We start from the raw sequence: 17257 nt of genomic DNA, 5'->3' as shown, positions 1-17257 counted from the left end.
TATTAACATGATATTATTATCTGACTAATTAATTTTATGCTATCTCATAGTACTTAAAATTGTGTTTTTTATTCAGTATTTTGTCTGTAGATACCTGAACAGATGGCAAAATAGATGTAATTTCCACATAACCATTTTAAATAAATGATTGTGTTTAACAGATGGCATTAAGTAATTTAGTCTGAAAAAATGTTTAATGAAGAAAAGTAAAAAAAATAATACAATGTCAAGATTTTCCACACACTGACAAATTTGGTGCTGTCCAGGGTCCTGGAATCAATTTGATACCATTGCAGGTAGATGTACCCAAATTCTTCAGGATACGCTTCACTTTATAAAACTTTACAAACACAGTGAGGTGTACTGCAGAATGATAATCGTATTTTATTAAATAAATAGCAGCTTCACAAAATTATACCACTGTGAGGATGATGGCTTGTTTGTTTGTTCTTGTAACAAAAAAGGGATTTGGTAAAACATTCACAGGCTATGGTATAAAAATGGGAATTTGAACAGGGGAAGGTGATACAGGAGAAATTCTAGAGTCTACACAGAAAACAGCAAGAATTTACAGCTTTATACATAATAGGTTCCTAGACATCTTCAAATGAACATTTTTTGGTCTTACAGACCAACATTTGTTGCCATGGACAGTTTGTCCATATTAAGTCAATTGTTTCAGTACTCTTGTCTGTTGTGCAGTTTTGCTTCTTCTCTCACTCTGTCATGACCACCTGATTCCCAACCTTACATTCACAGGACAGCATGTTCCCCAGAGCTAGAGGTTGATTCCTTCAATACCTGTTGAAAAAAAATCCTTGAGAAGCAGTTTGGACTTAGACCAAAACTCAAACCGTGTTTGTTATGTCTTAGCATCAGTTTTATGTTAAGTATGACCTTTGGTATGACCAGAACACACCATTGTTCTGTTTGGTCCAGTTTTCTAGGTCACTGTAAGAAGTAGTTTGAAGAAAACGACTGTTCTGCAGTCCTTTCCTTCAGCAAATAATACAACCTCTGTGTTACTGGATTACTCAGTGGCGGTTCTACATGGAGGCCTAGGGAGGCCCGTGCCTCTGTAGACATTTCCCTGGACACCCCTGTGGCCACCCCCGTGCTGAAAAAAAAAGTAATATGATTTTACACGCGAGCGCCAAAAGCGGAACTAATGTGATGCAACGTTCTACACGGGTAAATTTAGTGCAGCGCACCCAAACACTTAGGAACCATAGGAACTCGATGCAAACATCGCGCTTTTCGGCGCCTCCCGTTTTTTTTACGGAAACCTTGTTTTCTCTCCTCTGCGGCTGTCATTTACAGCAGGATGCATGGTAAAACTCTCTAATATTATATACTCACATTATAATGCTTGATCTGTAGATAAAAAGGCTGTGGATTTGCATAAAATGACTTTATTTTGTGTATTTGTATTTTATGTTTGTTGCTGTTTTTAAAAGACTCGCTTGTGCCTGTTAGATCACACACGTTTTAAAAGCCGTAAACTTTTAAAATCACTTTGTGAGCTCAGTTTTGAAGCGTTTCATATTATCATGGTTTTGCGCACTGAAAGATTATTAAAAGCTTATTATATTTTTAGCCTGCACAATACATTTAAAATAAGCATAATTTAATTGTATATTATTTCTGTGTAGTGTAAGCATTATAAATATATACACTTCTGAATTCTTGACATTCATATATAAATATTAAATTGTGAAATGTATGATTGCCTGATTGAATTTTATAAGAGTACTAATAGTAATTTGTTTTTATTAACATGTTTAGTTTGTGTAAAATTACTGTGTAGATTTTTTTCAAGAATTACTTTTTGTATTTATTTGCATTACATTTAAATAAAATATGTTGCCATTTTTGATGTGCCCCTCTGGTTAAACACTGGCCCCTCCTTGGCCCCCCTAGTAAAATTTGTCTAGAGCCGCCACTGGGATTACTGCAACTCAAAGGATTCATCATATCATATTAGAGATGTTTACAAGTTACACGGACAATGATCTGACTTGCAAGTGTATTAAGACAGCATAGCTTCATCCATATTGTTATGCAACTAGCTTGGATGACACAGTAACTTTTTTTGGCTTCACTTTTTTTTTTTTTTGTAATTATTCAACTGACCACAAGAGGATACTATGACTCTATCTGTCGAATATTTGCGTGAACTGCAGTCTCTTATGCTGCTTTAGTAAGAGACTGGGTGCTCATGCAGGACTTAATGGCATTCAAAAATCTGAACCTGTTAACACAAACACACACTTTACATTCCCTCTCCCATTTCTGACCTTGGTCAGATTATTGTTTCTGCAGCTGACTCCGCATACATTCTATGCTATGATACAGCTGAGGTTGCGTAGACATTCGACATCTCCTAAACATCACATGTAGCTCGTTCCTGTTTTCCGTGTCACACTAAAAACTAATTTTCAGACAGTGCTGGTGTGTTCTATGTGGCTGTGACTGCTGCTGATAGACAGCTCTGATATTCCAGGTTTCAGCTCCAGTCCGGGGTCAGTGTCCATGTCGTGGGGCTCCAGATTTCGGATTCCATTGCCGTCCCCATTGCGGCAATTACTGTTCCGGTCAATGGAAACTTTCTCGCAGATCAGGATGGGTGTGACTAACGCATGGGATGGACAAGGAGTGTTTATAACGATCGGTTTGAGACCCACCTGTCTATACTGGCAGTGCATGTAACTTGAAAATGCCCTTCGGTAGGTCTTGTTAAACAAAGTGTACACTAAAGGATTGACCCCTGATGAGATATAACCCACCCAAACGAAAACATTGAGCAGTTCTGTAAGCACAGGCTCATTACAGGCTTTATGGCAGAGGACATACAGAACGTTAGTGATGAAAAAGGGACACCACATGATGAGGAAAAGGAAGAACACTACACCCAACACTTTGGATGCTCGCCGCTCGTTCTTGATGGCCTGCATCATGCCTCGTCGCCCATGGGTTCCGGCTGGGTCCCGTCCAGCGGGAGAATTCATTTGAGATGGGGCTTCTGAACTTGGGATTATTGAGATGGTGTCTAGGGGCACGGTCAGACCGAGCATGTTTCCATCGCTGTTGCTGATCCGTAGACAGTTCAGGCTGCTGCGACGGGATGCCGGCGGTGGGGCCAACTGGGAAGTAGGTGGAGCTGGAGGTTGCAAAGGCTGTTGAGAAGAGGCTTTGCCCTCGTAGAGGAAGACTGAGGCCTGACGCTGAAGTGCTTGGACGGTGAGACAATACGTGACCACCATGATGACCAGAGGAATGAAGAAGGCAACAAAAGAGCCAACCAATATGAAGTGTTCCTCATTCAGAGCACAGTTGCCGTTTTTCAAGACCTTTTCTCTGTTATGGAGTCCGATCACTGGGATAGGCATCGAGATACCTGTTGTTGGAAGAAGTAGGAGAGTATCAAACAAAAATATATATAAACAAACATCAAAGAAACAGTCAGACTAGCAAATGAGAAAGGCAGCTGGAACGCAAGATGCCAGAGACAAAAGACCAAAGGCTTCCGCGAATCGTGCTCAGAGATCTATCCTCAAGACAAATCCTCTCTCTTATCCAGCTAGATCAGTATTCCTGATGGTAGAGACTGAGGATCTTTTATTTCATTAGAGCAGATGAATGAGAGTGTCAAGGCTGAACTTAATGCTGCTTTGAATCCAGATAAGAATCAAATAAACATTGGGCTCACGTTCAAACGGGACAGAGGTGAGATGTGTGGACCCTCTGTCATCTGCACTGACATTACTAAGTCTAACTAATATTAGCAAATGAGACATGAAGCCTCTGTGGAGACAAAGAGAGAGATAATGGGGGATACATAGAAACAGTATTGTTTTCGTTTTTATGAAGAAAAAAAAAGACAAAAGCACATAAAGTTACTAAAACATACACAAAAATTTAAATGAACACTGGAAATAGTCAAATAAAAGCACACTCAAAATTAAAAAGGAAAGGAAAGCCTGTGTGGGTGGAGAAAAAGAGAGACACCATGTCCGAGATATTGTGTGTGTGGGCTTGCATTAATAAAAAACATGGTGAGAAGAGTTTTATCTTTTCTAGAAAGTTTAGTGGGAGACAGAGATGGAGAGTGAAAGCTAGAGAGTCTTTCTATACTTAAACACAACTACCAGTGATTTCACTGCAGACAAGTTTTGTTACAGATCAATCATGGTCACTCTACATTATATGTCACAAGTCGGACTCTAGATGGAGCTAATGCAGTAGAATGTCAATCCTTTGGCATCCCTCACACAAACTTTACTTTATTGAACAGTAGGTGGTGATCTTAACTAGATGTATCTGATTACCAAACCAATCACAAACATTCAATTAATCCAAGCTTCACTGAATTTTGAGGCGCCACTCTGGGTGATGGAGAAAATCACCACAATCACCAAAACTGGTGCTTTTTTACACAATGTCATTTCAAAAAATATTCATTGTTGCTGATCTGAGGGGCCTGTTAGACCCAGCTGGAGCCTTGAAAAAAACCTCACAACACAATCTGCCATTCTGGGAGGTCCTATGAGATACAAACACATTCCAGTAATAGATTCAACAGGATTGCAATGGACTGACATTGACTTCAGTAAGAACAAATGCTACAGCTATTCAATCTAAAGACCTCCACTGAAAGTGAAAAAATTGTGCATCTCTCCTTTTTTCTGCAGGTTTTCCTGGCATTTCCTCTACTGGTTATCTGGGATTGATGTACATCTCAAGACATTTTTTTGTTACAAGTTTTTGTAAGAAATAATGCATTTTATTCAATTTCATCATATCAGTGTTTCTCTAACCTATTGAAATAGTCCAAACTGCAGCAATCTTCATCATGGCCTTGGTGCGGGAGTTGAACCGACTGTGCTCGATTGGATTGCATATGGCCACGTAGCGGTCGAGGGAAATGGCACACAGGTGCATGATGGAAGCAGTGGAGAAAAGCACGTCCAGATATATCCAAATAGGACAAAGAGCGCTAGGCAATGGCCAGGCATAATCTGGAAGACAGAGAGAGAATGCTTTGTAAACACCCTTTATGAGACAGTCATACACATGAAGAATGATGCTGAGAAAGAAGGAAAAAAAGTAAGAAAGAAAAAGAAAGGATATATAAGAGAAACAGAAGGCAAAGTGGTTTTTCAGATCACATTATAAAAGTCCAGATGAGCTAAGATGAGCAGAAGAGCAAAAAAAAAAACTGTTATGTCAGCAGGCTTTAAATAACCAACATTAAGAAACAGGTTATGTAAAGAGTAAGTCATTTAGAGTTGTGTAGGCTCATGGATGAGAGCGAGAGATACAAAATCACACTGGGGCACAACTGCACATTTGCAGAGGGGTATGCAAGATCAGTGTTGGCGCCCCCTGTATTCTACAGTAGTGGCCCCCAACAATAACTCCTGCAGAAAACTTTCTGCAAGTCAGTGACCAAAAGCCCATTCACTAGCTTGTGCATTGAAGGAAACAAACTTATCAGGAGTGAAAAATGGTGGACCCCAGGTAGTAGAACATCTTTTTTTATTATTTCATTTTTATTTTCAAAACACTTAATATTGCTCACGTTCAATATATATACAATATACATCATTAATTTCCCTCAAAGTTATTCATATTTTTGCACATTTTATATAAATATGAAAACCAAGTAAAATTTACTTTAAAGAACATCTTCATTTTTTCATTTTTACTATTGACAAAAATTTGCCATGCTAAATTGAATATTTCTGACAACCTGGTAGAAAAACAAACCATTAAAATGAATGTCATGATTCCCACTATGACCACTAGATGGCAGCATAGTATCGTTAATTGTCTCATTTACCATTTCCACTTTGTAATATAGTTCTTTTCACAGTTTTGCTAATGGATTTATATCTAGACATTATAAAAAAATCACAATTCTAGCATTTAAAAATCTTGTTTTTGTCAAAATTCAGCATTGTTTTGTACTGAAGTATGAAGTAGCAAGAGTTTAACTCATCAGATCTACTTGATACTACTAGATAGTTTATATCCTTGTTTACAATCTTCTCAGTTTCTCTCAAACGTATATCGAATGCCCATTCCCAAACATTTTTATTTTTTAATTTTTTTGAGCAATAGAGACACTTCGAAATGAACAGATATTTGCCCTCTTCGGCACTGGTGGAGCCAGGATGTTTTCATAGGGCTGGCCAGGAAGGGGCCAGCAACCAGTCTGTGGTGGCACAGAAATCTTCACTCATTTCAATATAGAAATGTATTTGACTATACTGGACTGTTTTAATGCCTAATACAGAACTGAATACAGTTACTTTGTACGTAACTGTAATTGAGAATTTGTGAAGTTGTAAATTAGATTAGGTATGACCATTTTATTTATTTATTTATTTATTTATTTATTTATTTATTTATTTATTTTTAATAGGGCTCACTCTAGCTTTATTGCTCAGTCTGGGATTCAACACTCCAAAAGCTTGTTCTCCATCATTGCACAGGCCAACCATGGATGAGACATGCAGATAGTTCAAAGATTATGGAAACCTTCAGTGCATTTTATATAATCAATGAACTCTGAAAAAAGTCAATGTTTAACATTCTATTAGTCGACAAAATGAATTCATTGCAACAGTTTTGTCAAACCTAAATCAAGCTCTGTACAAAAGGGGAAAAAAATCAATTTTAAATCCCCATCTGCAATAATGTGAAAAAGGGCAGAAGTCAACAGCACATATGCTAAATGCCAGAATGTAAAATGAGCTTTTTATGCATTTAGTTTTAATTTCGTACTTTACAAATTAAAGAAAATAACATATTTTCTAGTACAGCTGCACTGTGCTCACATTTAGCCTACTTGTACATTAAATTACAAGTAAAAATTACATATCTTTTTCTGACATACAACAACTTCTCAACAGACCAGGGTTGCCAGGTTTTCATAAAGATACACATATCCAATTTCTACTCAAAACTAGCCCAAAACTAGCCCAATCATGTTTTGAGGGGGTCTCCCGATAAAATTTGCGTTTCGTCTGGATAAATCCAAGTTTTTTTGGCATGGTACCACATGTAAAATTATTATTTTAGAGGCTAAATATCACGTTATTGGGGTTGCTTCCCGCAGACATGATAAACAACCCGGGGCAACAGTGTTAAAGTAGCCCAATTCCACAGGAGAACCGTGGACTTGGCAACACTGCATCAGACCGCAGTTCACTGTTGTTCTACGGAAGCTCATTTGGCACCTGTACCTATTTTGGGCTTGTTTGACTCCCACCTGCCGTCTAAAAAGTGTCCCGTTTTTTGTGGTTGTAAAGAGATACAGCTTTTCCATCACTTAAGTATAAATAAATTTTTTAACTCATTAAAAATGCTAAAAACCATTAAATAAAAATGTTTCACTACATTAGTTTTAAGAACTAAGCTTTTGATTATTTATAACATTTATTAAAGAAGATTTGGGGCCCCCCAGTGCGGTGCACCGCTGCATGCCCCGTTTCTGCACCACTGGAAAAATAACAGAATTGTAAAAAGGATAGTTCTGGTCTTGGCTTCTGATTTGTCAATGCAGTGCTCCAGTCATGCTAAAAATCATTGAAATAGCAAAAGTTTGATGCATACTGTAACACCTGTTCACCACAATATGTCTAAACCAATATTTAATAAAAACAGTTTTTGTTTTTCTCACGAGTGTTTTGGTGTGCAAAGTATGTTAGGATGGTCACCACCAAGAGCAATCAGTTCTTAAAAAAAAACTATGTATGCACCTTTCTCCATTATAACAAACCTTGGCTCAAAGGAAATGTTCCATGTTTGTTAAAGGGGTGGTTCACCCAAAAATGACAATTCTGTCATTAATTACTCACCCTCATGTCGTTCCAAACCCATAAGACATCCGTTCTTCTTATGAACACAAATTATCATTTTTCTGACACAAATTAAGATATTTTTTATGTATCCCATGAGCTTTCCGACCTTCCAATTGAAAGCAAGTGTCCTTACATGATCAAGATCCAGAAACTTAGCAAAGACATCAGTATAATAATCCATGTGACATGAGGGGTTTAACTGTAATTTTCTGAAGCTATGAGAATACTTTTTGTGTGCAAAAAAAAAAGAAAAAGATTTTATCAAAAATAATTTGTGTTCTTTGGTGTGGTTTGGAACAAGACGAGGGTGAGTAATTAATGACAGAATTTTCATTTTTGGGTGAACCATCCCTTTAAAGGTTCTTTATGGAACCATAGATGCCAATGTTGTTGCCTGGGTATTTTCTAGAGTGTTTAATAACTATATTGATACTAACTGGCTCACATCAAATTATCACATAAAGGATACCAAACCTTATATTTTGAGGTGGCATTCATGTCTATGCAACTTATTGTGCCATCAATAGTGATAGTGATGTTTCCTTTAGCTCTCAAAAAAAATAAAAAAATAAATAAGGTTTCAGAAGACTAATATTCAACTTTTTGCTAAATTTGAGTTCCACAAACCTTGAAATAAACAAGAGTTGGGAACAAGTAATAATATCCTGTAATACAAAATTTCGAGCTTCAATTGATAGGCTTTTAAGTGACAGAAGTGGCAAAATGAAAACGCCCCTTTAGAGAGGACACGCTCTAATGCAGGGTCAGATACTCTTACAGAAAGGTCTACAGGGGCATGTCTGACGGTTCGGATGACATTAGCGCCACGTGAGGTGTGAGTCACTGTCAATTTAACGTTTTATTGAAGCCCAGGGCAAGTGCAGGCTCTCCAATCATGGGCTGAATGAGACTGGTCCAAATCCAGACAGCATTGTGGAGCTCAGAACACCTGGACCGAAGATGAGGGGAATGTCTGTTTGCCAAGTTAGCCAAATTAATGATAAGAGAGTTCTCTGCTGGTATGGGACCAGCAAGTGTTCGGACACAGAAGGTGAGCAAAGGGGTTTTCCTCTCCTCGTTTATTTGTCTGTATCTCTGCGGTGGTCCCATTCATGTTCTACAGCACATGCAATTACACCTTTCTTACATGAAAAAATTACAACAGCAGATCTGCAAGGTTAGAGATTATGTGGTTAAATAAGGGACGAGAGGAAGAGATGAAGCGTGAAGTCAAGGAATTAGGTCAGATTCAATGCCTCAAATGAAGGTTTAATTCCTGCAGGCAGAAAGAAAGACAGCCAGTGGTGTGGAGTTACTAAAAGTAGTCATCACAATACATCCCAGATACAGCACCAGGCACAGGAGAACCAGGAGAAATCCCAGTGGAATGGCTGCCAATTTGGCCGGCTGTCCCATTTTGTTTTTTTAATATTATTATTACATAATTGCCTGCCAAATGTACTAAAGTGATTATTTCCAAATTTGCCATTTGATAATAAATTTTGAATAAATCATGAATCGGTTAGTCGTGACTAACAACGCTATTCTTTAGCTCACGGAGGCCAAAGAGTTTAATCAATGCAAGAGACTCGAGAATAACTGGAAGTGCCTAGGTGGTGCAGAGAGGCAAACTACTGACCTGTTTAGGAGGACATCAAGTGCAGGTCAGGATCATCTGTGAATGAGTAATTGTAATTTTGTTTTTGTTTAAATAGTTAAGACTTAAACTCCTAGCAAGTGTTAACAGCAGCAGCCCATTACTGATCACTCAAAATACTGAGGGAGCTATGGCAGACAACAACACAACCAAAAATGAACAATGATGTTATGATAAATAAATCCAAAAACAATGGTTACTATTGTTAAACCATGGTGACCACAAATTAGCCATGATTTTGTTACACTAACCACAGCTTAACAATGGAATTTGTAGTAAAACTATGGTCACAAATGGTAATAAATTCGCAAAAAAAAAATGGACTGTTACTATAATAAAACGATGGTTAGTGCTGGGAAGTCCAATTTATTTGATTTAATTCATTTGCTGAACAGTACATTTTAGTGAGAGGAAATTTTTTTTTACAATTAACAAGTAAATCATTTTCTAAAACGCTCTAAATACACACACACACACACACACACACACAAATATACATACATATACATATAAAAGCTATATTAAGTCTCATGCCGTCACCCTACACTAAAAAGAAAGGTTCTTCATTGGCATTGAGGGTTCCATAAATCACCTTTAACATCCATGGAATCCATCTTTGTACAAAATCTTCTTTGTAGAGCAAAAGGATTTTTATTAATTTTTTTATTATTGGTATATTCTTCACTAAGAAAAAAATCTTATTTTAAAAACAAGGAAATTCAAGGTTCATTGGGGAACCCATAAATATTTTACTATATTGCTGCAAAAACCTCCTTTTGGTACCTTTATAAGTGTAATTGATCTCTAAAATAAGTAATTGATCTAACAATTAAAAAAATATTCCTCTTTAATAACTCGTGTTTATCTCCCTTTAGATGATTTTACCCAAAGCAACTTACATTGCATTCAAAGTAAACATTTTGCCAGCATGTTACTCAGTAATCAAACCTATCACCTTGGCATTGGTGTGGTTTTGAGGCAGACCAAGAACTGCGGGTTGAAACATAATTAACATTTTAACCATTGTATTACTGGGGTTTAGGTGTTAATGTTTGAATTCATGGATACAATGGAAAGATAAAAAAATTAAAATAAAATAATGAATACATATAAAAAAGACAGACAAAGTGAAATTTAGAAAACAGACTAGGGGAAAATAGAGTTTCAGAGTAGCAGCAAAAATAGAAACTTAACCTTAAGAGGCCTAGAACTGCTCTTTTGACACAAGACAGAATTGATTTGTAAGATGTCTTTTAGCACCATCTGAGCTGCCGAGTATCAGTATATAGCTCATCTTAAACATATCCTGCCACTGTATGTTCCCAGAGATAATGACTCTAATGCCTCTCTCTCTGATTTCACTCTATTGCACTGTCTCGCTCTTTCCTTGTCCATCTTTGTCTGATCCTCAGTGATATGGTTTCTATGCTTCCTCCAGACATTAATACATGTGAGTAGGCCACACCACTCCATTATAAAACCCATATCTCACCCTTTTTTCATCCGTTTTGGAGATGATGCACTGGAACTTAACACAGATTAAACAGACTGAATCAAGGTCAGACTGCTATATCTTTTGAATCTCACATGCCAGCTCTTTCACACATACATGGTATACCCCCCCCCCCCCACCCCACCAAACACACACAATTGCACACGCTATTAGACACCAACAATGAAATGAGGAGTTTGAAATCCATCATTGCCGCATCTACTGCAGTGGAAAAATATTTTTATGTCTTTGTGTGTGTGTGTGTGTGTGTGTGTGTGTAGGCACAGGCATGTCTGAGTTTATGAGCGTGAAAGCATTCGTATGTGGGTGTGGAAAGCACACGTTCACACATTCTAAAAGTTGATGATATTTTGCTCTGACAGCTTCCTGGTAATGGCCATCACAGGCTCACTGTTTATGACAACATGCCGCTGAATCCCTCCACTCCATCTTTATCTGTTCAATCTGTGTGCTTATGTGTGTGTTGGGGGGGAGGGTGTGTATCATTCCGTCATCTGGTTGGAAGACACCAGAAACCCAAGAAACGTATGGGCACGACACCAAAGGTTGATGTTATTTAGTCTCAGTTATGTATAAGAGAGTTTGCATGTATTAGAGTGCTGTTGAGTTTTTAAAAATACACTTCAGTGTGGACTGTGTTTTTGTGCATGCCAAAGTCATTAACTTAGAGAGTGTTTATACAGTTTTCAACTAAAAACAGGAAACATTTTATGCGTTCTGGGCATTCAAACATAACAGCATTTTTGCAGCCTTGAAAATTTAAAAGTGCCCCTATTATGGATTTCTGAAATAACATCTGTTTTGCTATTGATTGTCATTAACTTATTTGTTGTAATAGCATTATTTACTTTTCTTTTTAAGTTAAAATTAATTTAAAATGTTTAAATTCTTAGTGCATGTGATTCTTGGGTGGGGAGGGGGCATGGTCCATAGGAAATAGTCTTTTCTTGCAATTGCAAGTTTATATTATAAGTTTTATATCTCGCAAATTGTGAGTTAATTTAAATCTTTTTTTTTTCTTTTTTTTTTATTATCATCATTTTTTTTAATTCCATGCTGGCAACAGGCTTCCTGAAGTTTAGAGTGAAATACTAAAATAACAAAACCAAAAACTAAAACGTAAAAAACTATAACGACTATAAATTATAAAAATAAAAGGAACAAGATACAATATATAAGGAAAATATAAATAATAGAAAATAGAAAATATATATAAAAAAACATCTAATCAATCTATGTGCATGCATCCATGACCATTTGTTCTCTCTCGCCACTAAATTGCATCTTTTCCGATGCTCTGTTTGCTCTGAGGGTCTGTAGGCTGCTGTACTGATCAATATCTCTTTGTGATCAATAACGTCCTTCCCTCTCGAACTGACAAATGCAAGCTCATCATGTGCACTATCTACAGCTGACAAGCAACTTAGATCATTTAAAAAGGTAGGACATCTTCCATAATCAATATGAAGGGAGTCTGAGAGAGCTCAGCTAACCCACTCATGTCCAGAGATTGGCGAGGCGATGCATCCTGAAAGAGCTCCCCCATGGCTGAGGAGAGATGGACAGTGTGGCCCCCTGTATGGATAGCAAGAGCCAGAAATACTCTAAAGCAGACAGCTCAGTTGCTCAGAGGCAGCTGGACTGGAAAACGATCTGAATTCTGCCACAGGCGATATTTCTGTGGGCTTCTGAGCAAAGCAATGCCAAACAAGCTTCTGTCTCTCTCAATGTGCCCCCCACCGCCTGCCTCTCTCTTTCTCTCGCTCCGTGAAGGGAGATTTCACACTATACAGTGTTATAAAGCTATTAAATCTTGCCTCCTCTGGCCCTTTCCTTTCTAACTTTGTCAGTGCTCTGTACCATACATAATTAAACTCATGTACAGTCTCCCAACTAAATCAACCTAAACCCTAACTTAAAAAAAATAAAAAAACGTTATCATCTCTTGAGTTTTGGTAGAAAGACCAATTAAATGTGTTATTTAACCAGGGTATATTCTATGGTGTCATTTGTATAATGAGCCATGTTATTTGGAGGAGAAGGACTGCCTTGCACGAGTGAAAAAGCCCCTGGGTCTTAGGGAAATGCCACTGATGTTATATTACGGGAAGTGTGGCTTCTCGTGATGCTATATGAATTATTTTAAAGTTTGCATCCCATTTTAATTTTTATACACCCTAAAAGTCAATGCACACTGGCCTATAGGTCAACCCAGAGACATATAGAGAGAGAGTTGCGACAACTCCATTGACTCCAATGGAACGCTTTTTTTACAGCAATGGCGGCTCGTGGAGCCTCTAAATAGTTCCCGGAAGTAACTAGTAACGAACAACCTTTTAATTGTTAAATCTGTTCTCTTAATTCAGTTTCATCCATCGTGTTTGGAATTAGAAAAAAGGAGTCTTAACATATATTTTATTTGCAGGGTGGGGAAAGTTAGCTAACTTTACATAGCCTATTACATTAGTTTAATATAAAGTTTGATCACGTGTTTCAGTGGTGAGGGGAAGTGGTAAAAATTAGGTTATAAAGTTGTTCCTTATTACACGTATTAAATAATTAAATTCCTTAATAATAAAATGCACCCTATTGATATAAATTTAGAGTGAATTGAGTTTGCAAAATGTGATTCATTGACTATTACCTGTCTATATTATATAACCTGTCTATATTATATAATACTACTGTATTATGTACTTAAACTTGTTAGTGTATAAAAGTAACATACTGTAACATTCTGTGGGTGCTGGTAGGTGGAGGATTAATGGTGCCACTGGACTGTTCTGTGAGTGCTGAGAGTGCTGAGGGGACCTTTTTTTTTTGAGAGCTGCATTTTCATTCTTTATTTTTCTTAGTGCTGCCTGTGCATTTTTTTTTTTTTTTTTTTTTTTTTTTTTACATTTTTTCTTGTCTCTTTAATTTTTTTAATAGACCCAGGTAACTGGCCGATGGTTCACTGGAATGCTGACTGGCTGCTGACTGACTTGCTGCTGGCTGAGTGGGTAGTGTCACCTGTCCCTGTCTCCCCTCTCTATTTCTTCACTGTCACTTTCCCTTCTCTGAGTGTCCTCATTCTTTTTTTCCTCAACCTTTGTAACTGATAGAGGCAGAATACATGGTATTGCTAATTTTAAATATTGAAAATATCACATCACTTCAAAATGAGAAATATTACTTCAATTAGTACGAGTTTGTACTTATTATATATGTATCACCTGAAATAATATAGCTGTAATCAGCAGCCAATTGCTGTATGTTTACAGGTCTAGGGGTGCATCGTGGAGCAGGGCCCTCCTCTTTTTGACCACAGGACGATGCACAAAGATTGTGGGAATAGCATCTGGTCTCAGCCTACTCTTTAATTTTTTGGGCATGACAAATTGGTTTGCCTCAAAATGTGCCTGCAGAGTGACTTGAGTTTAGTTTCCACACACAACTTTTTTTTGTCTACCCACATATGGTACATATCACATGGTGGATAAATGCACAGTTATAGGTAACACTGATGAATCCCTGCAATGTCTCACCATGAATCTCAGCTCCCTGGGTTTTGCAAGGCTTTGCTTGTTCCTTATTTCTAGTAAATCATAAATGCAAATAGATTTAAGTATAATTACCTAGCAATTTTTTGTTGTTGTAATTTTTATTTATATTTAAATTGCTCCTGCTGACTTGAGCCAACCATTATTTTCTCCTCTCCATGTCAGCGGGGAAGCCATACATTCGCACACCTTTCTCTGACCGAGTGGAGCATCCCGATGCTGCACAGCAAACCATGGTGGATACTATGCAAGGACAACATGAAAGAAAGGACACATACAAAATGCTTGGCATGCTATTAAATTTATTAGAAATGTATTCATGAATTGCTAATTAGTTAATTGCATTTATTTGAATAAAAATACAAAGTAATCTTGTAATATATAATTATAGTTTAAAATAACGGTTTTCAATTTTAAAATGTAATATACTCCTGTGATGCCAAGCTGAATTTTCAGCATCATTACTTATGAATGGCAGTGTCATGTTTATATGTGAATATGCTTATGAGTATGCTTAAGTTGTTTTAAACCTGAATATATTGTGTACATGAATAAGTATTGTAAGAATTATACTAGATATAATAGATATATTATCTATAATACAAAATTATATTACTATATGTTATTGTAAGAATTATAAACAATAAGCTTTATTTTACATTTACTTAACATGCTAATTACTGCTGCTAACAGTATAGTGCAGTGCGAGCTGAAAATCAACTGTCACCAGCCTGTCTCTGTACTATCTGAAAGTCATACATAAAAAGGCAACAGAAACCGTGTTTATACAACTTAACGTTAGCCTGAAATACGTTTTTAAAATAACGGTAATTGAACACTAATCCTCAAAAATTATCTGATTTGATTTTTTTTTAAAACAACATCGCTGTAACTACATACTCATGCTACATACACATGTTGGTGTGTTGTATAAATATATAAAATAAATGCATTTATTGACTCCTTATTACCAGATTTCGCAGTTCTGTCACTCTACTCTTAACAGTTTGAATGCCCGCTAACGCACTTCCTGGAACTATATGAAGTCGACACGAATCACGTGACAACCAAACATTTCGAACTTCCTTTGTCGCACCTCTCTCTCTATATGGCTCTGGGTCAACCTGGAATACTTTACCCACAATACACCACTCCAAAGTTGACATTAGCTGTAAAGATGACATTAGCTGTGTCCTAATTCAGAAGCTGCATCATTCGAAGGCTAAATTCGAAGACCGACTGCATCACTGCTGTGTGATGAGAACGGTCCTAATTCGAAGGCTCCTTCAAACCTACATTTCTCAGGTGATGAAGGATACAACTGATGGATCCATCATGCCCTAGGCTATTCCAAGATTACTATACTGATGATGACAGGACTATTTGAGAGAAAATACTGGATTACAATTTTAAATTTATGTATTGGGTCTTAGCTTACTTGAATATCTAATGATGCTAATATACAAATGTAAAAAAAAATATATAAATCTTTAAAGTGGTTTACATGTTCACATATCTTACTGAGACATGATTTTATAGATGATTTATACTTATATCAATGAACGGACCCAGGTCAGCATATTTAGACATGTTTTGAAACTTGTTTTAGTTTTCAGACAGTTTTATATTTAAGGAAGGAAATCTTGATATTTTTGGGTCCATGGCATCAGATGAAATAAAGCCTATTAACTTACTATAGTAACTTACAATAACTTACTATTACTATCTGAAAAATGTAAATTAAAATAGTGTTCAAAAGTAAGTAAATAAATAAATAAATAAAAATAATACAATAAATAGGTCTTTATGCAAATATATATTTTTATATTTCAGTAAGGTTATATTTGGGGTTCATGTCATCAAAATTTTAACTCACCATACAGGATGTTAATGAGCGAGATAGGCATGACCAAGATGCCGACCAGCATGTCCGCCACTGCAAGCGATCGCAGGAAAAAGTTGGTTGCGTTTTGCAGCTTCTTCTCCAGCGACACGGCCAAAATAACCAAAATATTTCCTCCTATCGTCAGAAAGATAATCACAAGAATCAGAAGGGCTGGCCAGTTCTTCTCTTTCATTGACTCCTTTTCAACCCCTTGAGGAGAGAATGAAGAAGAGGAGGAGTTATTAAAGCTGTAGTCAGTTGCGAAGAGGCTCTGGTTCAGGCTCACGGTGGTATTCCCAGGCCAGACCATCCAGCCAACGAGGTCTAGGGAGGATGTCGTGGAGCCAAACCCGGCCAGAACTGGCCCACCAGGTGCCCCCATCTTCTGATGTCTTTTCCTGTCACCCTGTATCAATCTGAGCTCCTTCCACTCATGGCCGCTGACAGCCACTTACAGGAAGAAGAGTTTGGAAGTTCAGAAACGTTGAAGTGGTCCACTCATAATGCTATGTGAAGGAGAAATCTACAGCGCTGAGGATATCCATAGCATTTTCTGGTGCAAGTTTCTAGCTCTGGATCTTATTCATGGAAACTGTATCTGTAAAACACAATGACAGACACACAATAGAGCAATGAATACCAAAATATATCAACTCATAGATAAAAGGCACTATAAAAGAACTCTGAAAGGATATCACAGAGTTACTCAGATAAAATAATAACGGGAATCAAAGTCACAGAATTGAAGGTTGTGTTAATTTTGTACAGTACAGTGTCTAAAGAATGAATGAC

At 37.1% G+C, this 17257-nt stretch overlaps 1 protein-coding gene across 1 annotated transcript; it reads right to left on the bottom strand.

Moving 5' to 3' along the window:
- Positions 1–243: 243 nt before the first annotated feature.
- On the bottom strand, positions 244–17032 carry htr2cl1 (5-hydroxytryptamine (serotonin) receptor 2C, G protein-coupled-like 1). The gene is made up of 4 exons (XM_059527829.1): positions 16457–17032; positions 4818–5018; positions 1944–3397; positions 244–1025 (listed from the first exon to the last, which is right to left on the bottom strand). Exons 1-3 carry the CDS (start codon positions 16845–16847, stop codon positions 2439–2441), a joined length of 1551 nt encoding a protein of 516 aa, XP_059383812.1. The 5' UTR covers positions 16848–17032; the 3' UTR covers positions 244–1025; positions 1944–2438.
- Positions 17033–17257: the final 225 nt, after the last annotated feature.

Source organism: Carassius carassius, chromosome 3 (assembly GCF_963082965.1).
Source record: "Carassius carassius chromosome 3, fCarCar2.1, whole genome shotgun sequence".
Classification (NCBI taxonomy): domain Eukaryota; kingdom Metazoa; phylum Chordata; class Actinopteri; order Cypriniformes; family Cyprinidae; genus Carassius; species Carassius carassius.
Note: the sequence above shows the minus strand (reverse complement) of the source record. Positions and strands in the feature narration are given on the sequence as shown.

Bases quoted from the DNA above. Each gene is read 5' to 3' on its own strand.
- htr2cl1 (XM_059527829.1), bottom strand. From the start codon at position 16,847: ATGGGGGCACCTGGTGGGCCAGTTCTGGCCGGGTTTGGCTCCACGACA. The intron at 5,019-16,456 runs GTGAGTTAAAAT...TCTGTCTTCCAG, and splicing joins GCTCATTAACATCCTGTATG to ATTATGCCTGGCCATTGCCT. The intron at 3,398-4,817 runs GTTAGAGAAACA...TTCCAACAACAG, and splicing joins AGTTTGGACTATTTCAATAG to GTATCTCGATGCCTATCCCA.